This window comes from Bos grunniens, chromosome 3 (genome assembly GCF_055505025.1).
Source record: "Bos grunniens cultivar Pamir isolate PY7600 chromosome 3, Bosgru_T2T1.0, whole genome shotgun sequence".
NCBI lineage: Eukaryota > Metazoa > Chordata > Mammalia > Artiodactyla > Bovidae > Bos > Bos grunniens.
The window spans coordinates 7,939,131-7,962,313 of record NC_141167.1 but is presented as its reverse complement, the minus strand read 5'-3'; the positions used below and the strand labels follow the sequence as shown (position 1 = coordinate 7,962,313).

General features: G+C 52.2%; 1 protein-coding gene across 1 annotated transcript in view; it reads right to left on the bottom strand.

Annotated features, from left to right (window-relative positions):
- Positions 1 to 8,177: 8,177 nt before the first annotated feature.
- The window catches only part of MROH2A (maestro heat like repeat family member 2A), a 54,567-nt gene continuing 39,561 nt past the window's right edge, over positions 8,178 to 23,183 (bottom strand). The window contains exons 27-42 of the mRNA XM_086377208.1: positions 22,116 to 22,220; positions 21,275 to 21,398; positions 20,585 to 20,703; positions 19,723 to 19,875; positions 19,128 to 19,294; positions 17,043 to 17,202; positions 16,778 to 16,971; positions 15,902 to 16,039; positions 15,164 to 15,281; positions 13,330 to 13,476; positions 13,050 to 13,235; positions 12,310 to 12,465; positions 9,971 to 10,102; positions 9,136 to 9,238; positions 8,816 to 8,881; positions 8,178 to 8,352 (exon numbers count right to left, since the gene is read on the bottom strand). Of these exons, the coding sequence (XP_086233334.1) occupies positions 8,231 to 8,352; positions 8,816 to 8,881; positions 9,136 to 9,238; positions 9,971 to 10,102; positions 12,310 to 12,465; positions 13,050 to 13,235; positions 13,330 to 13,476; positions 15,164 to 15,281; positions 15,902 to 16,039; positions 16,778 to 16,971; positions 17,043 to 17,202; positions 19,128 to 19,294; positions 19,723 to 19,875; positions 20,585 to 20,703; positions 21,275 to 21,398; positions 22,116 to 22,220 (2,190 nt within the window). The 3' untranslated portion in view covers positions 8,178 to 8,230. The remainder of the gene's footprint in view (positions 8,353 to 8,815; positions 8,882 to 9,135; positions 9,239 to 9,970; positions 10,103 to 12,309; positions 12,466 to 13,049; positions 13,236 to 13,329; positions 13,477 to 15,163; positions 15,282 to 15,901; positions 16,040 to 16,777; positions 16,972 to 17,042; positions 17,203 to 19,127; positions 19,295 to 19,722; positions 19,876 to 20,584; positions 20,704 to 21,274; positions 21,399 to 22,115; positions 22,221 to 23,183) is intronic.

Here is a 23,183-nt window from a genome sequence, read left to right as displayed (position 1 = left end):
CCCAAAGTGTGTCCAGAGAGGTTCGGTCGGTCTTGAGAGAGCCAGGATCTCACCATCTTCGGTCTAAAGTATAATCTTGAAAAAAAGACAGTATCAGTTTGATAGGCAAAAGTGGGATTTTGTTTTAAATTTGCTTTATTATTATTATTATGGAGACAGGCTGGGACCTGGGACCTTGCTGCAGTGTAGCAATGCTTGCACTTGGACACGCCTCTTCTCTGAGTAACCAAATACAAAGAAATTGTATGGAACTAAAAATAACTGCCTGCATGCAGCAGTTGTGGCAAATTCTGGCCCCAAAAGATGAAAAAAAAAAAAAAACCCACCCTAAATGCCACTTTTGAAGAGCCTGGAGCAAAAGCAGGGAAAGTGAAGTGAAAGTGTTAGTTGCCAGTCAAGCCAGGCTCCTCTGTCTTTGGAATTCTTGGAACAAGAATACTGGAATGGGTAGCCATTCCCTTCTCCATGGGATCTTCCCGACCCAGGGATCGAACCCGTCTCCTGCATTGCAGACAGATTCTTTACCACCTGAGCCACCATGGAAAGAAGGGGATTGGGAGTAAAAGTAGGTACTGTGAATGCCCCCTGCACACAGCACTGCCTAAGAGGTGGGCAGGACACCCCTACCCTTGCCCCATGTAAGGGATAAGCTATGCCGGCAGCTGGGAGCCAGCAAGGGAAACAGTTGTCTGTTTTCACTCCCCCACCTTGCTGCAGCAGGGGCCCCAGTAAAGCCTTGCTTGAGTTTCTTGTCTGGCATCTAGTCAATTTCTCTTGATTGGGGAAGGCAAAATCCTAGTCAGTAACATTATTATTAAAGGCTGTTTTTTTCCCAAGCCTATGAGCCATTTTGTATTTCTTTTTTTGGAGAATGTCTTCTGTCCGTTCTCATGTGGTATTTACCATCCTTGAACAGCAAGGAGATCCAACCAGTCCATCCTAAAGGAAATCAGTCCTGAATATTCATTGGAAGGACTGATGCTAAAGTTGAAACTCCAGTACTTAGCTTGCTTAAATTCGTGTCCATTGAGTCGGTGATGCCATCCAACCATCTCATCCTCTGTCATCCCCTTCTCCTTCTGCCTTCAATCTTTCCCAGAATCAGGGTCTTTTTCAATGAGTCAGCTCTTCACATCAGGTGGCCAAAGCTTCAGCTTCAGCATCAGTCCTTCCAGTGAATGTATAGGACTGATTTCCTTTAGGATGGACTGGTTGGATCTCCTTGCAGTCTAGGGGACTCTCTACTTAATATTCTCCACCTAATGTTATATATTTATTGAGCAAAAGGACCAAATCTTCCTGAGCTGTGAGCCCAAGCTCCATGCACCAGGCTGTGTTGACCCCTTTTCGCACCTTCCTTCTTTAAGCCCCACTTGAATCCTTTGATTAGATAGGTTCTGTCCAATGGGCGGTGCTAGTTCTTTTTATCAATGAGGCTATCTCAGCAGATCCATGACAAGTTCATCCACTCAAAGTTCTTGCTAGAATACAGGTATATAAAGTTCCCACTCGAATGCACACCTGAGAGAGTGGCTTTTTGCTAGCGCAGTTGATCCCACCAACAAAAACTATGTTGGGCATGATGGGCCTCGGGAAATTAAGCACAAAGTCACTTCTGAGAAGCTCATGAGATCCTAGACAGTCAGCATGGGAGTTCTTAGTTGCAGCACAGTGTGTGTGTGTGTGTGTGTGTGTGTGCGTATGTGTGTGTGTTCCAGCTGTCCTGGGTCTTATTTGCAGCATGGGAATTCTTAGTTGTGGCACATGGGGTCTTAGTTCTCCCACCAGGGATTGAACTGGGTCCCCAGCATTGGGAGTGTGGAGTCTTGGCCACTGGGCCACCAAGGAAGTCCCCAAGGAAACGTAGCGTTAACTCCTGAATCCATGCAGGCATGCATGGCTGGGCCAGGATTTGAAAGCCCATGGTCTTAACCGCCAGTTTGCGCTGCCTGCTTGAGGAACTACTGTTACTATTGTTCCTTTACATTCCTTCGGGTATTTATAATGACTCAAATATTCATGTATATTCAATGGGGGTAAATATATCTTCCTCTGGAAAACAGAATGGCTACCCACTCCAGGATTCTTGTTTGGAGAATCTCATGGGCAAAGGAGCCTGGTGGGTTCCATGGTTTTGCAAAGTTGGACACGACTGAATGACTAACACAAATAAATAACAGTTAAGCTTTGGGGGGCTGGCATTGGGAATTCTAGCGAAATTGTACTGAATTTTTTTCCCCCTAGAGGAAAGAATGACACATCTTTCAGAATGGAGGAGACAAATGATTTTGTGTCAGAAAAATTCAAAACTGAAAATCTATTGCCAAGTTATTTTGGAGTATTCCCTCTTTGCACTAACTGATTTTTGTGTATTTTTTAATAGTCAAGAACATGTGAGAATTTGCTTCACTTATCTGTCCTTCAAAGCAAATTTCAATGAAATTGTTTCCATTGACGTGACTCTGGATTTTTGGAAATTATTTGAATAAAGTTGCTCAATTAAAATTTTTAACGTTATCCTTTACAGGCCTATTTTTCTCATATTTTCTTTGTTAAATTTACACGTGACCAGAAATCCTCCTTTACGTTTCCTATTCCTTTAGAGAAGTTGTTTTTTCTGAAACCTAGTTTTAAGCCCTAGAAAGAAAGTCCAGCTGCTTAGCCTTTTAAATTCAGGCCAGCAGGACTTGGCATCTTCCGTATTTGTTATTGCTATTCAGTCGCTAAGTCATGCCCAACTCTTTGCAACCCAATGGGCTGCAGCACAGCAGCCTTCCCTGTCCCCCACTGTCTCCCAGTGGAAGTCGCTCAGTGGTGTGCAACTCTTTTCGACCCCATGGACTATACAGTCCATAGAATTCTCCAGGCCAGGAAACTGTCTCCCAGAGTTCGCTCAAATTCATATCCATTGAGTCAGTGATGCTATCTAACCATCTCATCCTCTGCCACCCTCTTCTCTTGGCTTCAATCTTTCTCCAGCATCAGGGTCTTTTCCAATGAGTCGGCTCTTTGCATCAGGTGGCCAAAGTGATGGAGCTTCGGCTTCAGCATCAGACCTTCCAATATTAGGAGGTAGCAGATTGAATCACTGTTCAACTCACCCATGAAAGTAATGCAAACAGCTTAATATTTTTAGGTGAAAACATAAACGGTCCTGTGATGTCCCAAAACACCTGCAGCCACTTAACACCTGTGACAGCTCATGATTTTTATTAGAGCTGTTTATAATAGAGTTTATATATAATAGAGTATCACAGTGACTTTTTTTTTAACTTGTGTACCCTTTAATTTTGTTTACTTTTTGGATACACATAGTATTTAAAAAATTTAATAAATGCAAATATCCCTTTTTAAAATACTTATGTATTTATTTGGCTGCTCCTGTTGTTAGTTGCAGCGTGCGGGATCTTCAGTCTTCGTTGTGGTACGTAGGATCTAGCTCCCTGACCCCAGCCCCCTGCATCAGGAGCAGAGTCTTAGCCGCTGGACCACCAGAGACATCCCAACATTTAAAAGTTTTAATTCTTGTTTTAATTTTTTTCAGTTGTAAAGACAGTTTCTCATCTAGGTCATCATAAGATACAGACGGTTAAAATTTATTTATTTTTAATTGGCAGATAATTGCTTTACAATACTGTGCTGTTTTCTGCCTTATATTAACATGAAATCAGCCATAGGTGTATGTATGTCCCCTCCCTCTTGAACCTCCCTTCCGCCTGCCACCCCATCCCACCCCTCTATGTTGTCACAGAGCACTGGATTTGAGCAGTGTCATACAGCACGTTTTCACTGGCCATCTATGGTAAAGTGTGTGTTTCAGTGCTACTCTCTCAATCCATCCCGCCCACTCCTTCCCCTCTGTGTCCACAAGTTTGTATGGACAAACTTTTGGACATGTTTGCATCTCCATTGCTGCCCTGCACATAAGTTCACAAGTACCATCTTTCTAGGTTCCATCAGTTCAGTTCAGTTTAGTCGCTCAATCAGGTCCGACTCTTTGCGACCCCATGAATTGCAGCACGCCAGGCCTCCCTGTCCATCACCAACTCCCAGAGTTCACCCAGACTCACGTCCATCGAGTCAGTGATGCCATCCAGCCATCTCATCCTCTGTCGTCCCCTTCTCCTCCTGCCCCCAATCCCTCCCAGCATCAGAGTCTTTTCCAATGAGTCAACACTTCGCATGAGGTGGCCAAAGTACTGGAGTTTCAGCTTTAGCATCATTCCTTCCAAAGAAATCCCAGGGCTGATCTTCTTCACAATGGACTGGTTGGATCTCCTTGCAGTCCAAGGGACTCTCAAGAGTCTTCTCCAACACCACAGTTCAACAGCATCAATTCTTCAGTGCTCAGCCTTCTTCACAGTCCAACTCTCACATCCATACATGACCACAGGAAAAACAATAGCCTTGACTAGACAGACCTTTGTTGGCAAAGTAATGTCTCTGCTTTTCAATATGCTATCTAGGTTGGTCATAACTTTCCTTCCAAGGAGTAAGCGTCTTTTAATTTCATGGCTGCAGTCACCATCTGCAGTGATTTTGGAGCCCCAAAAAATGAAGTCTGACACTGTTTCCACTGTTTCCCCATCTATTTCCCATGAAGTGATGGGACCAGATGCCATGATCTTCGTTTTCTGAATGTTGAGCTTTAAGCCAACTTTTTCACTCTCCTCTTTCACTTTCATCAAGAGGCTTTTGAGTTCCTCTTCACTTTCTGTCATAAGGGTGGTGTCATCTCTATATCTGAGGTTATGGATATTTCTCCCTGCAATCTTGATTCCAGCTTGTGTTTCTTCCAGTCCAGCGTTTCTCATGATGTACTCTGCATAGAAGTTAAATAAGCAGGGTGACAATATACAGCCTTGACGTACTCCTTTTTCTATTTGGAACCAGTCTGTTGTTCCATGTCCACTTCTAACTATTGTTTCCTGACCTGCATACAAATTTCTCAAGAGGCAGATCAGGTGGTCTGGTATTCCCAGGTCTTTCAGAATTTTCCACAGTTTATTGTGATCCACACAGTCAAGGGCTTTGGCATAGTCAATAAAGCAGAAATAGATGTTTTTCTGGAACTCTCTTGCTTTTTCCATGATCCAGTGGATATTGGCAATTTGATCTCTGGTTCCTCTGCCTTTTCTAAAACCAGCTTGAACATCAGGAAGTTCACAGTTCACATATTGCTGAAGCCTGGCTTGGAGAATTTTGAGCATTACTTTACTAGCGTGTGAGATGAGTGCAATTGTGCGGTAGTTTGAGCATTCTTTGGCATTGCCTTTCTTTGGGATTGGAATGAAAACTGACCTTTTCCAGTCCTGTGGCCACTGCTGAGTTTTCCAAATATGTGTTAATATGTGGTGTTTGTCTTTCTCTTTTTGACTGACTTCACTGTATAACAGGCTCTCGGTTCATCCACCTCATTAGAACGGACTCAAATGCATTCCTTTTTATAGTTGAGTAATATTCCATTGTGTGTATGTACCACAGCTTCTTTATCCATTCATCTGTCAATGGACATCTACATTGCTACCGTGTCCTCGCTATTGTAAATAGCACTGCAGTGAACACTGGGGTACACGTGTCCTTTTCAGGTAAGGTTTCCTCAGGGTATATGCCCAGTAGTGGGATTGTTGGGTCATATGGTAGTTTTATCCCTAGTATTTTAAGCAGTCTCCATACTGTTCTCCATAGTGGCTATATCAAGTTGCATTTCTGCTAACAGTGCAGGAGGGTTCCCATTTTTCCACACATTCTCCAGCATTTATTGTTTGTGGATTTTTCTGATGATGGCCATTCTGACCTCAGTGTGGTGATACCTCATTGTAGTTTTGATTTGCATTTCTCTACTAATGAGCGATGTTGAGCATCTTTTCACGTGTTTATTAGTCATCAATGGGTCTTCTTTGGAGAAATGTCTGATTAGATCCTCTGCCCACTTTTTGATTGAGTTGTTTTCCTGGTTTTGAGCTGAAGGAGCTGCTTGTATGTTTTGGAGATTAATCCTTCGTCAGTTGTTTCATTTGCTATATTTTCTCCAATTCTGAAGGTTGTTTTTTCATCTTGTTTATAGTTTCCTTCGTTGTGCAAAAGCTTTTTAGTTTACTTAATGGACAGTAACTTTTAAATAAAATCTTACAAATATTCACAATACAGTGACAAAACCCATGTACCAACATCCTGAGTAAATGGTTGTTAATATGTTGCTGTGTGTAATGGTGTTTTAAGTTGATAAAAGATTAAGTTGCACACCTTTCCTTCCCATCTCCCTACCCAAGGTGATGCTCTCCCTGTATGGATGTTCCCTTTCCACCCACAGCTTTACACTGCAACATCACCTGAGTGTTTTAGCCAGCTCTGCTGCCATAACAAGACACCAGAGACTGGGTACTTAAACAACAGAACTTTGCTTCTGGAGATGAAGGCTGAGATCCAGGAGCCAGCACAGTTGGGCTCTGGCAGGACCCACTTCCTGGCCTGCAGATGGCTTCCTTCTCATGTCACGTGGAGAGAGAAGGAGCTACCTAGTGTCTTTTATAAAGGGCACCAATCTTGTCACGGGGGCCCCACCCTCAGGACCTCATTCAAGCCCAGTCACCTCCCAAACCAGCTTCCTACTGGCTTTTCAAGCATCCTCTTGTGACACTGATTTTTTTAATTTGCTGTATTACTGATTTGGGCATATTCTGTTTGCCAATCTGCTTATATGAACCAACCTAGTTTATATCAATTGCAAGTAACTTCTTCCATCTGTGACTTAACTTTACCATATTTTATTGTACAGAAGATAAATTTATTTTTAATTTTTATGTTTATATGTTGTACTTTCATTTTCATTCAAGAAATTGTCTTCTTTTTTTTTCTTTTTCATTGCATTGTATGCCATGAGGCTCTTAGTTCCCCAACCAGGGACAGAACCTAAGCTCCCTCCAGGGGACCTGCAGTGGAAGCGTGGAGTTTTAATCACTGGACCACCAGGGAAGTCCCAGAAGATATATTTTAACTTAGGAAAGTTAATCCTTTATTTTTAATTGGTTTTTCTTATTACTTTTAAAGGCTATCCTACCCTACCCTCAGGATCAAAATGACTATATTGTCTTAAATTTTTGCTTTCTGAGTTTAGGTCTATAAACCATCTGGAGATGTTTTGCACAGGCATGAATGGAATTGATCAGAGACCTAATTGCAATCGTACGGCTCCCCCCAGGACCTATAGTGAAGGGCACATTCCTTTCCGGCTGTGTCACTGGGACTTGAGTCTTCCAGCAGCCACCATCTTCATCACTTGGCAGGAAGTAACTTCACTGTCTATTCCGTGGCATGACCAAGAGTGTGAGACCAGTCTGCCCGGAAGCCTCCGATGCAGGTTGGTTTTCTGGACGGCTTTGCAATCCTCCCACCCATGGGCCCAGGGTGGTGACCGCCTTGGGCTGTTACAGGGGGACTGGTTTGGAAATCCCACCTTCATCTGCTCTGGGGACAACCCAAGACTGTCCTGCTGGCAGCATGAGTATAGGAAGAGTTTCCCTGCCCTTCTCCCCCTGCCTGTTTCTTGGACTTGGAGGTAATTCCTCCCTTTGGCCCTTCATGGGTTCTGCTCCAGGCCTCACTGGGTCCCTTCCCATCCTGGCCCAGTGGACCCTGATATGAAAGAGACGAGGGTGGACGGTGTGGTGTCACTTCCTCCCTGAGGCCCCCCTGAGTGACACCCTGTGGACGGGCACCAGCACTGCCCCCACTGGAGGCCGCCCTCCCTCACCCTGGGTGCATCATGGTCGCTGGGAGACGTCTCCTTTCCCTTTAAGAGCGGGGCTCCTGGAAGCAGCGCTGGACAGCAGCAGGGCTCCCCTGGCCACCCCAGCACAGAGCCTGGCAGTGGACACACCATCCATGTGGGAGGAACTGAAATGCAGTGAAGACACAAAGGGGACCCAGATCCTCTGGCCTCACACACACACACACACACACACACACTCAGGGGACACAGGAATGAAATCCCCGCTAGGACTGGAATTTCCCTTCACCCCACTGTCTCAGCTCTGGGGTGTCATCTCCTTGCAGTCAGGAATCTGCTCCCCAAATAGCAAGGGAGGTTTATTTCAAGGGGAGGAAAGAAAGGGGCACTGATTATTTAAGTAAAATGCTTTTTCTTACAAACGGAATTAACAGTGGTTTGCGGTGCTGTGGTGGGGTTTGCCCCCAGAAGAAAGGCAGGTACGTTTTGCACTTAGACCATCTAGGAGATTCCTTCAGGTGAAGCCAAAAGCCGCTGCTGACTGCAGGTATCCAAGATGTTGAGCGTCTCCAGAGCTGCCCTCCAAACCCCAGGATCTGAGTCCAGCTGTAGCTCCTGGAGCGCTGACAGTGAGTGTACGAGGAGGGTGGGGACCCTGCAGCCAGGCCCTCATCCTCTGCCCGCCCTGGGTGGTGCGAGCTGATGAGAGCTGACTGAGGGGCGAGGGGCTCATGGGGGTTTGAACTTCATCCCCACCCAGAGTGTGAATTCGGAAGATGGCAGGTGCAGTCATGTCTCCACATGCATCTCCCATCCCTGGGGTCTTCCGTCATATCAACAGGGACAGGAAGATGACCCCCAGGCCCCAGCTGCTACAGGGAGCAGGCAGAAAGCACAGGGATCCATTAGAGCTGTCTTCCTAGAAAGCCCCCCGCAGGTTCATCCACCTCTCTGTGCCCTGGCCACCCACGCCTCCCATCCCAAATACAACCAGGGTCAGCTGACTCTCCCCTCAGGCAGTTTCACTAAGCTCCCAAATGAGCAGAGTGGACTCATTTGACTCACACTTGAATCTCCACTACTTACAATTTCGTAATGCTGGAAAATCCAGCTTTTTCAAGTAATGCGCAGACATCTGCTTCATAATGATTCCTAAAATGACAGTCAGAAATGTCCATCACATGAATATTAGGTCAGCAAGAGATTTGGTTTTGCCTGATGAGAGTTTCTGTTAAGGGTTTAGTTCAGGACGTCAAGTTCAGCATTGGGCAGGTATGAAGCGCCAAGGGACACACACGGGGGACTTCTGCCCAAGCATGACTCCCAACACCTGTCCCCACTCCAGACCTAGGTCTGACCAGATGGTCTTCAAGGTCCCTCCTGCATCAGGAGACCTGCCTGCTCACCTGCCAAGTTACATGCAGCAATTCTGATCCGTGACAAGTTGCTTTTAACATACGTCATTGTTTCTAGCAAGAAATTGTAGAGAACGGCAGGCTTTTTCTGAGTCTGCAAAAAACAAGTGACATCCAGTGCCATGGAAGAGGAGGTCCTGCAGACTGGCTGCTCACAGATGCCCATCCATCTGATGCTAGAGGGTCTGACCAGAGAGGGCAAGTGCTCATCTCAAAGTCACACAGCAGAGTAGCAGATGGGCAACCTAAGGACCTTCAGGTTTCTGTTACTCTTCTCTGGCCCAGAGAGATCACACTCGCCCACAGCCTGCACTGTCCAATAGCGTAGCCACTGGCCACACATGGGCCTTGAGCACCTGAAGCGTGGCTTGCTGTTGTTCAGTCGCTCAGTTGTGTCCGACTCTCTGGGACCTCATGGACTGCAGCGCACCAGGCTTCCCTGCCCTTCATTATCTCCCGGAGTTTGCTCAAACTCATGTCCATGGATTTGATGATGCCACCCAACCAACAAGGCTAGTCTGAATTAAGTGTAAAGTGCCTCCTGGATACTGAAGATGTTATCCCAAACAGGTAAACTATTACATTAATAATTGTCCATTGATTGCCTGTTGAAATGGCAATGATTTGGAACTACTGGGTTAAATAAAACCTATTATTAAATTTGGTTTCACCTCTTTTCACGTTTTTCAACATAAATCTTAAAGATGGGTGTGTGGTTTGCATTTGCTTTCTGTTGGACAGAGCTGGTCTCAACACTTCATGTCTAGCAGGATCACAGGATGAAGCCCCAAGCCCCTGGGGCTGGCCCCTGCCTCAGCTTCCTCACCAGGACGGAACACAGGGTCATCTGGAAACCGATCATCTCCTTGGGGGCAGCGGCGTCACTGTGGTCCGCAGAGCTCTGCAGGGCCCTCCAGCCCCAGAAGTGCACACACTGAAACATGGTAGCCACGCAGGCCTGGAGGACACAGGACAGGATGGCAGGAGAGGAGGCAGGCGGCCCTGGGGGGCCACACAAGGGGTGGGGCTGGGGGCTGGCACTCCATCAGTAAGCTAGGGGGCAGCCCCCCAAAGGCCTCAGGAAGCCAAAGAAGGGCGGGCTGATGAGCCCCAGGGGGCTGCCTGGGACTCAAACCCTACTGGCCCGTGTGACACCTTGGGCATGTTTACTGAGAAGCCCCATGGGCGCAGGTGCAGCCCCAGTGCCCCCTCAGCCATTGGCCAGCACTGGATGCCCTCAGCAGCCCTGCCGGGACCTACCACCTCCAGGAGCCTGGGGTTTGGGGCCTGGCTGCAACCCCCCCCAGATCCCCTCTCCCCAGATCTCCCTCGCCCCATCCCCTGCAGTAACCAGGCCACTGGTCTCTGGCCTCTGCTGAGGTTGGGCCACAGGAAGGTACTGGAATGGAGGGCAGGGAAGGAGGTTGGGGTGTCTGCTCCCCCAGGAGCAGGAGAGGCAACAGCACCCATGGGGGCCCAGGCTGTGCTGGCCTCTCCTCTTTGTGGCTCCTTCATTAAGGCCTCTCATCCCCTTTGGGGGTAGGTGGTCACTTTCTTCCCTGAAGCCCTGCCTCCAGCAGAGTTGCTGTTAAAACATGAAAGGACTGTGAACTTCTGATAGAGGTAGTGAGGATAATGAAAGTGTTAATTGCTTCAGTCATGTCCAACTCTTTGAGACTCCATGGACTGTAACCCGCCAGGCTCCTCTGTCCATGGAATACTCCAGGCAAGAATTCTAGAGTGTGTAGCCATTCCCTTCTCCAGGGGGTCTTCTCAATCCAGGGATTGAACATGAGTTTCCTGCATTGAAGGCAGGTTCTTTACTGTCTGAGCCATGCGGGAAGCCTTTGACTGTGGATCACAAAAACTGTGGAAAATTCTTAAAGAGATGGGAATACCAGACCACCTTACCTGTTTCCTGAGAAACCTGTATGCAGAGAAGAAGCAACAGAACCAGATATGGAACTACAGACTGGTTGAAAATTGGGAAAGGAGTGCGTCAAGGCTGTATATTGTCACCCTGTTAAATAACTTATATGCAGAGTACATCATGTGGAATTCTGGGATGGATGAATCACAAGCTGGAATCAAGATTGCTAGGAGAAATATCAACAACCTCAGATATGCAGCTGATATCACTCTATTGGCAGAAAGTGAAGAGGAACTAAAGAGCCACTCGATGAGGGTGAAAGAGGAGAGTGAAAAATCTGTCTTAAAACTTAGCATTCAAAAAACTAAGATCATGGCATCTGTTCCCATCACTTCATGGCAGATAGATGGGGGCAAAGTAGAAACAGTGCCTGATTTTATTTTCTTGAGTTCCAAAATCACTGCAGACAATGACTGCAGCCATGAAATTAAAAGATGCCTACTCCTTGGAAGAAAAGCTATGCCAAACCTAAACAGCATATTAAAAAGCAGAGACAAATCCCTTTGCCAACAAAGGTCTGTATAATCAAACTATGGTTTTTCCAGTCCATTGGGAAAGCTGGACCATAATGAAGGCTGAGTGAAGAATTGATGCTTTCAAAGTGTGGTCCTGGGCAAGATCCTTGAAAGTCCCTTGGACTGCAAAGAGATCAAACCAGTCAATCCTAAAGGAGGAAATCAACCCTGAATATTCATTGGAAAGACTGATGCTGAAGCTGAAGCTCCAATATTTTGGCCATCTGATGTGAAGACTGACTCATTGGAAAAGACTCTGATGCCAGGAAAGACTGAGGACAGGAGAAGGGGGTGAAGAGGATGAGATGGTTAAATGGCAGCATCGACTCAATGGATGTGAGTCTGAGCAAACTCCGGGAGACAGTGAAGGCTAGGGAAGCCTGGTGTGCTGCAGTCCTTGTGGTCACAGGGTGGGACACGACCTAGTGACTGAAAGGCAGAAGAAAGGGTGGCTGGTGAAGGCATCGGAGAAGAAGGAAAGTACGCCATGTTTCCCCTCACAGAGCCGAGACTCCTCAATCAGCCAGTGTGTGGGGTGTCTTGACTGGTCCCTTTCTCAGCCTGGTGGGAGGAACCAGAAGATGGTGGCTTCTGGGGTCCCAGGAAGACTGAGCGAGGTGGGGGACACCCCAGCTAGCCAGGGCGGCAGCCCCGAAGCACGTGTTCCTTGTGGGGACAGCAGGCCCTGGGCATCGCGCACATAGCCCAGGTGTGTCTCACCTGGGCGGCATCGGAGCAGGGGTCCTGGCAATGTAGCATGAGGGGGACCCAGGCTTTCTTCACTTCCTGCTTGAAGAAATGCTTCTTGGAAATCCTGACCACCTGTGCCAGCTTCCCGAAGACGATGAAGGCTTTTAAACGCAGCAGCTCGCTCTCCTGCAGCCAGAACACACAAGCTATTTCTGAAACATGGGAAGCAAGAAGCCCAACAAAACCCCAGCCATTTGCTGTGGACCTTCTTAAACGCCTTGGTGCCTGCAAAGCCTTCTGGATCATTCCATCATGATGGAGTGTCTCCTGCAGGGCTCTGGGGACTGGGCAGTATTCTGGGGTTTGTGACCTTCTCTTGCCTAGATGGGGGCTGTGCTGGATCTGATCGCCTACCAACCCAACCTAGCAGAGTCCCCAGCCCACACATCACAGGTGTCCAAAGAGCATTTGCGGCTGCGATGAATTAAAGTCAGGGGAGAAGGGTCCTGTGGGCCCTGCTGCTGCTAAGTCACTTCAGTCGTGTCCGACTCTGTGTGATCCCATACAAGGCAGAACAAGATTTTAATTTTTTAACCAGGTCCCGTGATCAGCCAATCGGTACATCAGCACCCAAGTGCGAACTGCAGCCCTTTTCATTCCAGAGCACCTCTCTCCTTTAGGGGGTGAGCAGTGGCCACCTCCTACCGAGCAGCCATTCGTGGGGACCCCCACGAGGGCCAGGGCCAAGCAGGGCGCCAGTGTGCACTCACGTTGTCAAAGAAGGCTCTGCACTGCTCGGAGATGGCGTTGAAGGTGGACCCCAGGTCCCCTTCCCGCAGCTCGACCAAGACCTTGGCCAGGACCTCCAGGCCCTCAGAGGTCACGCTGGTGCTCACGCCTGGCCCCCGCAGGGAACACAGGCACTTCTCCAGTAAGAGCTTCCGGTACTGCCTCACCTGCGGGGCACAGGGCTTTCAGGCCCCGCCTGGCTGCCCGGAACAGGCCGGCATGGGCCCCCCACCCCCAATCCCTGCCTTGGCCCCCGCGGACCTTCCTTGGGGCGCCGAGGGCCATGTTGCCGAGGGCGCGCAGGGAGAGCACCCGCAGGACCTCGTCCTCCTGCTCTGCGCCCTTCTCCAGCATCAGCACTGCCCGCTTCAGCAGCTTCTCCTGGTGCAGGATCGGGTCACTCATGAACTGGAAAGGAGAACTGTTCACAGTCATCCCCGAGAGAGGCTCTCGTTCCTCTGCCTCAAAACGGGACAGGTGATACGACTCGGTGCCCGGAGCGGCGTCCCTGGGAACAGGAGAGGATTCGGAGCTCCACCTCCCAGGACCGGCTATGGGGTCCTCCGCCGCCAGCTGTGGGACCCCGACAAGTCCCTGGACCCCTCGGAACCTCAGCTTCCTCACCTGTAAAAAGGGCAACAGCAGTACCTGCCTCATGGGGTCGCTGTGAGGCTCCGATGCAGACATACGTGGGGAAATTCTAGTTGAGTGGTTTTTTTTTTTGTCTTTTAATTTTATTTTATTTTTAAACTTTACAATATTGTATTAGTTTTGCCAAATATCGAAATGAATCCGCCACAGGTATACCTGTATTCCCCATCCTGAACCCTCCTCCCTCCTCCGTCCCCATACCCTCCCTCTGGGTCGTTATCTAAAGGAACGCATCCGTTCATCATCTGTTCCTTCCGTTCACGTGATGGGAGCGGCCATGGTGTGCAAGAGCCATGCCCACTGAGTCAGAGCAGAAATGCACAAAATGCACGGATTCCACTCCCCTGGGCCTCCGAGGGTCAATTCTGGGCTCCCACCCAAAACGCTGGGCCCTCGGGATGATGCGGCGCCCTGTGGCGTGCCTGGGTGCACGTGTGTTTTATAAACCTTGGTGGTGGTGGTTTAGTCGCTAAGTCGTGTCTGACTCTCGCAACCCCATGGAGTGTAGCCCGCCAGGCTCTTCTGTCCATGGGATTCTCCAGGCAAGAATACTGGAGTGGGTTGCCATGCCCTCCTGCAGGGGATCTACCTGACCCAGGGGTTGAACCCCGGTCTCCTGCAGTGCAGGTGGATTCTTTACCGACTGAGCTACAAGGGAAGCCCCGTTATAAAACTTAGAAAGTGAAGTTGCTCAGTCGTGTCCGACACTTTGCGACCCCATGGACTGTAGCCTACCAGGCTTCTCCATCCATGGGATTTTCCAGGCAAGAATACTGGAGTGGGTTACCATTTCCGTCTCCAGGAGATCTTCCTGACCCAGAAGAAAACTAAGTACCCAGTAGGTGACCCCGGAATGGAAAACTGATTCTTCAGCCTTCTACAGAGCAAGTCTGCCAGCCCTCCCTTGGGCAATGATTGGTTCCAATGACACTCTGGGTGTCAGACAGCCATCAGGATTTCCCCCCAAAAGTTTTCTGGCCAATCCCCTCAGGACCACATAAGGAAGGGTGGCTGGGCATCAGTGGCTCTGACCCCCATTTGGGGCCTTCCTGCCTGGCTCAGCCTGGCTCGCCTCTCAGAGCCCTCTGCCTGGCCTTCCCAGGAAAGCCCTCTTCTGGCCCCGTGATGCTGGTGCTCACCACATCACGCAGCCCTTGGCGGCCGTACTACAGGGCACAGGACGGGTCTCAACCCGTTTCCCCTCAGTGCTGCCCTGAATCATGTGCTTGATGAGTGAATGAATGGGAGAGGGCATGAGGGACGTTTGCCTGTTCCTCCAACCCCGGACTCAGAGCACGCGTGCCTGCCCTGAGATGAGCCCCCAGGACAGCCAGGGGGGTCACCCAGCACCCACCCACATCCCTGCCCGCCCCCCGCCCAGCCCCCAACACGCCCCACGCCCAGCCCACGCCCACCGCCCGCCCAGCCCCCTCTGTGGCCTCACTTCCATGCAGACCGCCGTGCTGCTGATGCGGCAACTCAGGGCCTCCGAGGCCATGCCCCTGAGCACCAGCTCCGACAGCCTCTGCCTGTAATAGCCCTGGGGGCTCTGCACGCACAGCCTGCAGGGACGGCACCACCGAAGGGGCTTCTCAGCTCCTGCCCGGCACAGCCGCTCTGCAGCAGGGTGCCCGGGGCGGGGTTCCCAGGTCAGGGGGTCACTGAAGTACGGACCCTCCACCTCCTCTTTATAAAAGGTGAAAGTGCAAGTCGTGTCCGACTCTGCGACCCCATGGACGGTAGCCTGCCCGGCTTCTTTGTCCATGGAATTCCCCAGGCAAGAAGACTGGGGTGGGGAGCCACTCCCTTCTCCAGGGGAATCTTCCCAACCCAGGGATCGAACCCAGGTCTCCTTTTTATAAAAAGGGGACCAGAATGAGGGTCTAGACCCAGGAAGGAACTCTCGGTCCTGCCGTCCTGGCCTGGCTCGGAAGCCCTTTGTGACCCTGGGCACACCCCACCCACCTGGGACCTCGCTTTCTTGCCTTGGAGCAGGAAGGGCTGGAAGAAAAGATTTCCTTTGCCCTGGACCCTCCTGCCACTCAGAGTCTGGGATGTGGGTCAACATGGCAATCTGCGCCCACCCCCACCCCCTGACATGCACACCCTGGAGCGAGGCATTTAGCCATCAGGCCCAGACCTTCCAGCCAGACAGTGGAGCCCTGGGGAGCCGGGCACCCACCTGGCCAGCTGGCTGACTCCCTGCAGGAACGTCGAGCTGCTCTCCAGAAGTGTCCACACGCCTTGCTCCTCCAGGGTGCAAAGCAGAGACTCACTGTTGAGTCTCCTGAACAAGAGCTGCATGGATCTGATCGTGACCCTGGAAGAAGGTGGGGCCGCGTGAGGCTGAGGCTGCCCTACTGGGAGCACCTGCCCTGCCTTCAATAAGCTCTTGGGTAAGCTCCGCACCCAGGCCCGTGAAGGGGTGCCCAACACAGGCGGGGAGACTTGCTCAGGACCCAAGAGCAGCCGTGGGAGACAGTGGGTCTGCAAACTCTGAAAACCACAAAGTGCTGGACCCACACAAGGGAGGGTTGTAAGCTGAGCTTCCAGAAATTTCTCCTCCCCACCAGGAAGGGAAAACGAGGACCTCTCAGTGGAGGTGACACTTGTAGTCCAGTGACTTCTTCTTCTTCTTCTTTTTAAGAACATTTATTTATTTGGCTGTACAGGGTCTTACAGTAGAGAATCTGCCTGCAATGTGGGAGACCCAGGTTCAATCCCTGGGTCAGGAAGATCTCCTGGAGAAGGGAATGGCTACCCACTTCAGTATTCTTGCCTGGAGAAGCCCATGGACAGAGGTGTCTGGTGGGCTACATTCAGTCCATGGGGTTGCAAAGAGTTGGTCACTACTGAGCAATGAACACTTTCACTTTCACAGGGTCTTAGTTTCAGCACATGGGATCTAGTTCCCTGACCGGGGGTTGAACCTGGGCCCTCTACATTAGGACCTTGGAGTCTTAGCCACTGGACCACCAGGCAAGTCCCCAGTCGAGGGACTGCATCCAGCCCAGGACCACAGCCTCACCACACCGCACCTTCCCACCCTCGAGCACACCTCTGCAGGTTGACCTCCTCAGGCAGAGTCCCCGTGTGGATGAGTCTCCATGTCTTTAGGACGGGCGACACGGCCTCTGGGCCCTGGCTGCTGCCCAGCTGCAGGAGGAGCGTGTAGACAAGGTCCGGGAAGAGATCCAGGAGCCTGTTGTCCCAGTCCATCCTCTCAACGAGCAGGTGGATGGTGCACAGGGTCTGCGGAGAGGAGAGCCGGAGGCGGCAGGGGTCCCACCGAGCCCCCGAGGCGGGCCTTCCCCCTGCCTCACCATCAGAGGGTCCACCGCGGCCAGGCGCCAGATGTCAGCTTTGGAGGCAGCGTTGGCCCTGGGCGTGAACCTCGCCTGCAGCCGGCCCATCAGCGCGTGGAGCATCGTCCGGGCAAAGGGCACGTTCTCAGCCACAGCCAGCCACACCTCTGTCAGGTGGCTAGCCAGAGACAGGGGACAAGGACTGTGGGTTTGGGGTCATGTGCCCTGGCAAGTCAAAGCCCCCTGGGGACTCCCGGGCAGCCCCCAGAGTAGGGGCTGGAGCCTGGAGGCGGGGTCTCAGGGAGGTGGGAGAGCCACCAAGGCTGCACAGCCAGAGGCCGAGTCCCGCCCCGCACCTCTGCCCACGGTCCTCCTGGGAAACCACGGCCCTCTCTGTCTCTCTCACGGAAGGTCCAGCTCTGCTGCTAGGGGACCCAGGAATCCCCACCGGGCCGACTGTGTGATGACTTCATGGACATGTCGGGTCATAGCCTCCCAGTGCTTGGTGTATCAGGCCAGCACCAGGCAGCTTGCTGATACCTATCACTTCCTCCTCCCAACACATCTATGTGGAAGGAGCCTTCATCTCCATTCCACAGAAGAGGAAATTCTGCCCAAGAAGGTCAGGGAAGCTGCCAGACTACAGCTTGGAGCAGCCTTCTTGACCCCAAGTCCAAGCCTGCAGCCCTGCTGAGAAGGGGAGGGACAGTGACTTAACGAGCCTCTGCACACACGCAGGTACAGGCACGTGGGGTCTGGGGGGCACTAAAGGGCTAAAGCCATGACTCCAACAGGATCAGCCTGCCTATTCGAATCCACAAAACCAAACACGTAAGTGCAGATAAGTGAGTTTTGTCGAGGATGGGGAAAATGTGGCAGGGGGCCCAGTGGCAGGAACTGAATAGAAGGGTGGGCACAGCATGCTCATTAAAATCAACTCAGAAAGAAGCCACAGGAGTGCAAGGAAACCAGGGCGTGGGGACCTCAGCCCTATAACTCAAGAAACACCTGAATGAGTTTGAAGGCGGCCCTGGGCTCCAGGAAACAATGCAGACTGGCTGACACCTTGATGTGTCTGAGACCCTGAGCCAAAGCCCCAGCTTGGCCAACCCAAGCTCCTGACCACACAAACCAGATGATAACCGGGTTGCTGTTCCAAGCTCCTGAGCTGGAAGCGATTTGTTATGCAGGAATAGCTAACTAATACAGCGAAAGCCAGCCTGCCAGAGGCCCCAGCCCAGCACTGCTCTGAGAGGGGCTAAACCTCGTTAAAGCACGCCACCTGCATGGCACTGCCCTACCTGCACCCAGGGAAGGGCTGCCCTCTGGAGGAGCAGCTCCCTGTGAAGTGGGGCCAGGCCTGCATTTCACGTGTCTGACACCTGTGCTCGAAACTCTCCTTTGTCTGCTCCCAGCATCGGCCACATCTCTCTTCACCAAGCCTCAAGGCTGCCCTTTGCTCCTTGGTCTCTGCTGCTTTGGGGACGCCTGCTCCCCTCTTTCTGGGCCTTCCCCAGTATATACCAGTTCGATCCCAGCACACTCACTCGTCAAACTGGTGAGCTCCTACCGGCTGCCTGCGTGATGCCGTGACACAGACAAGGGGGCTGGGCACAGTTCAAGATAACAGGAAGAGGAAGGCTTGCCCTGCTTCCCTGTGAGGCCACCTGAGAGCCTGGGGGGTCTGTCATTTCACCCCTCAGGCACCTGGGTCACTTCCCTCTCAGGGCCCCATTTGGAAAGGGGGAAGGGAGCTTCTCCAGAGGCCTGCTCGGGCCCTGGGGACCACGTCCTGTGGTCTGTCCGGCCTGGAGCTCTATACTCTGCAGGGAGGAGAGGGCCATCGAGGGGAGAGCCCAGAGGGGGCGGCCAGGACCTGTGAGATGTGGGCTCCGGGCTCCAGCTTGATAGGAGGGAGCTGGAGCTTCAAGGCTCCAGGTCCGAGGTTCTCAGAGGCTGTACCAGCCACAGAGATGCAAGTGGGAGGGTCCGACCACCCCCTTCCCCTGACACAGGTCAGACGAGGCACTGCTCAAGGCCCCGGGCTCCTGGGACATGTCCGTGGTGGCCGTCTGAGGGGCACGGGAGGCAGAGGCCCCGCACCTGGGAACCCACCTCTCCATGGGCAGGGGCTGCCGCAGGAGCGCCGTGAGCACGGTCTCCTGGTGGTAGTGGGCCAGCAGGAGGAGGCCCTCGATCAGGAGGCGCCGCACCTCCCGGTGGTCCACCGTGGGCAGGTGCGCCAGGATGGCGCCCAGGATCTCGGGCACCTGGGGTGGGGGCGGGGCGTCACCAGGCAGCCCGGCCCTCGGGGGGCTCCTGCCCTCCCCCTGCCGCACACCCCTCCTCCTGCCCAGGTGGACGCTGGGCAGGCTAGTCCACCGGGGGCCAGGCACAGCTCGGCCCTTCCAGAGCATCCTCTGGTCTCTTCGGAGATTTTATCACATTTTAACGTGGGAGGTGCCGCGCTTCAGGAGGGCCAGCCTCAGGCCTCCAGCCCAGCGTCCACTCACTGACCAAGCCTCCTTCAATAGGTTCTTTCCCCTTCCAGAACCCGACTTCCTCCCACTCTTTATAATCACGGACTCGGGGATGGTGAGGAGCCCTTAGCAAGCGAGGCTGGGCCCCTCTGCCTGGCCCTCTAGGCTGGATGCACAGGCAGCCCCAGGCCCTGGTGGGCTGGGCCACAAGCTGTCACCTTGTCCTCCAGCTCCTTGACCCGCATCTGGAGGAAGGTGCATATCCAGGTGACAGAGGCCTTGTCATGTTGGAGGTCCATGGCCCCGAAGTTCTCGCAGAGCTTCTGGACCAGCGAGACCACCTCGTCGCAGTTGAACTGCAAGCAGGCCACCTACAGCCAGAGCAGGCTGTTCCTGGGTCCGACTCTAAGCCCAGGGGCTCCCCTGCCTGCCCTGCTCTGCTCAGTGTCCCAGCCCAGCCCAGCTCAGCCCAGCCCCATCCTCCCGCAAACCATCCTGAGCCTCCTCTCGCCCCCTCACCCAGCCTCTGGCCCTGTCAACCACGGGCCGGCTTGGAGATCACTCAGTGTAAAAGCCTGGAGGACGCTGGCCAACTCCTCCCTCACCCCATCACCTGCCCCCACCCCTCCGAATCCCGCACAGGGAGCTTCTCCCCAGACCCTCCCAGTCCTGCCTCTACGGCCCTGCAGCCTTCCCTGGGAGTGTCCTCTGGCCCCTGAGGCAGAATAGGCCTCGCCTCTCTGCAGCCCTGAGGGTTTGGGCGGCCCTGGACACTTGCAGTCACCGGGTGCCGTCAGCCTGCCCATGGGCTGACACATGTGTGCAGGGCCCCTGTTCAGTTCTTTCCAGGACCCCCGCAGTGTAGCATATGATATGGAAAAGAGAAGACAGCTGGGGTCTGTGATGCACCTACTGTGTGCCAGGCACCACGGTGGGGACTGTACATATCACAGGTCACTTAAATACACATGACTTGAGTTGGACCAAGGTCTGTGGAAGACCAGGAGGAGCCCGGTCCCGCCCCCCAGAGATGGCCCAGGCACCCGGAGGCTACTCCCACACAGCCTTCCCGCTCATCACCTTGGAGATTCTGGAGGATATGCTGAAAATCTTCTCCATGTCTGAGCCCTGCAGGTCCTCCTTACATTTCTCAAGCTCCAGCTCTTTGGAGGCGCCCCAGGAGGAGCAGGTCTGGCTTGCTGTTGGGATACAATGTCAGGCACGACGGTCCAGAACCAAGGGCCCACATCGTGGTGGCCCCCTTTCCCACCCCCGCCCCCAACGCTCCCACCTCCCCGCCCCTTGGGTTGCCTTGGTTCCCTGGGCCTGGACAGCTCTCCAGCATCTACATTCCCACCTCTCTTGCTTGGCCCCGGGAACCATCTCTGTGCACAGCTCAGATGGGCATTCTGCCAGCTGCCGAGCCAGAGGCAACCCACCTTGAAGGTGCCCCAACTGCCTTCCCCTCTGAGCTCGTTTCTGGCCAGTTCTGCCGCATCCTTAGTATCTGTGAGGCAACCCTGTCCAGTGGGGCCCTTCATGTGCCCTCAGCGAGTCGTGCTGACACAATGAGCCTCTCCTTCTAGAAGCTTCCATGATCTCTCAGTGAACTCTGCACCCCTGTCCCCGCTGGTCACCCTTGCTTGTCTACAGAGAGGCCACAATCCCTGCCGACCCCCAGGACAGCCCCACAGCCAACTCCCTGATATTGGTCCTCCCTCTGGGCCTGGAGAGCCCCAGTCCTGCCCACCCACACCACCCTTCCTGTACCGTGAAGATCCAGCAGGCTGGCCAGGACATCCATGGAGGCCAGGCGGGTTTTTCTGTGCGAGTCGCAGGTGCCTGGTGCAATGAGTCCCACCAGGCCGCCAAACTGCCCCAGCTTCAGTGGGATCTGAGGGATGGGAGACCTCAGAGTTCACATCCTCTGTCTGGCCAAGCTCACCTGGTGATGCCCAAGGGCAGTGCAACCAGGGGCCAAAGAGAGTGATCCCTGCTCTGAAAGCACCCCTATTTGGGAAGGGAGAGGATGCTACCATCTGCCCGAGCCCAAGCTTCCATCCCCAGGCCCCCCAGCTTGTCCTCCTCCCAAGGCCATCCCTGAAGACCAGACAGTCGAAGAGTAGGAGGATAACAAAGGAAGGAAGAGAGGTCTTGTGGAGCCGTGTCAGAGGCTCCATCACCAAAAAAACCTCATTGCTTTTCTAGATTTTGCGATGTTGATGGTATTTGTTAAGCTTTGTAAAATTTGTCATTTTGTAGGGATTCATTTTCTCATTCTAAGTAAATACTTTCCTAATCAATGTGATATTCATAATCATGTGCCCCATTCTCTTAAAGAGGGCCCTCACACTGTGTGAACCTCAGGCCCCTCGAAACCCAGATCCACACCACACCCTGCCCATCCTCTCTCACGACCCCAGAGGCCCAGGGCCAGCTCCCCCTGGGTCACCTTCAACATTCCCCAGTGATGCAGCCTCTTCCCAAGGGTCTCTCCAGGGGCAGAACTGGATTTCAGAGGTGTTTCCTCTCCTGGGATAGAGACTGGCTTTTCCCTGTGGGTGTCAGCGGGGCAGGCTGTGGGGGTGCGGGGCCGGTCTCTGGGACTCACGCAGACGCCGACGCTTTGGACATAGATTTTCATGAGATGGAGATGGAGGTTCACTGCTTTTTCCCGCTCCCATTCTTTCTCCGACAAGATCCACTTCTCCAGGAGCTATGGGGATAGCCCAGAACACAGAGGGGCCTTCAAAATCCCGAGGCCAGCCTTTCCTCGCCAGCTGCTGCTCTCCTCCTCTCTCCCACTCAGAGCCTGATTTTCAAAGCTCTGGGAGGTTCCCAGGTTCCCCCGCCCCTGACACTAGGGAGATGAGGCCACGAGCAAACGGAGAACAAGGCCAACATCCTCAGCAAGCTGGCGCTTGGCTGAAGAGTTTGGCTTTGTTGCGAGTGTTGGACTGTAGGGGAAAACGCCACTAGCTCAGTCCATCCTGCGCTCCAGCACCTGCGTGCCCCTGCACCTAACAACACGGCTTAGCAAAACAGGGAGCAAAAACTGATAGAACTGAAGGGAGAAGTGGACAAATCCACAGTGACAGAGATTTCCGACCTCCATCTCTGTAACTGATGCAGAGAAGACAAAAGCAGGAAGGATATAGAAAACTTGGACAACACTTCCAACCATACCTGGCTTAAGTGATATTTGGGAACATATCATTCAGTGCAGCAGAACACTTCCCAAGCACACACAGAACGTTCGCCAAGATAGATCATACGTGGGCAACAAATTAAGTCTCGATGGATTTAAAAGGCTTTGAATTGTACAAAGTATGTCCTCAGACTACAGTGGAGTTAAACTAGAATCAAAACCAAAAAGGTCTCTGGAAAACTCTCAAATATTTGGAAATTTCTTGATGACCCATGGGTCAAAGGAGAAGTCAAAAGAGAAATGAAAATGCATCTTGGAACTAAAATTAGAACAGAACATATGGATATTTGTGGGGTATAGCTTCAAAGAACAAAGTCAGTGGACTTATACTATCTGGTCCTGATTTCAAGACTTACTAAAATGTTGACAGTGTTATAATGAAGACAGGATGGCAGTGGTGTAAAGAAGGGTAAAAACATCAGTAGAGCAGAACAGGTATCTAGAAATAGACCCACGAATATGCAGTCAATT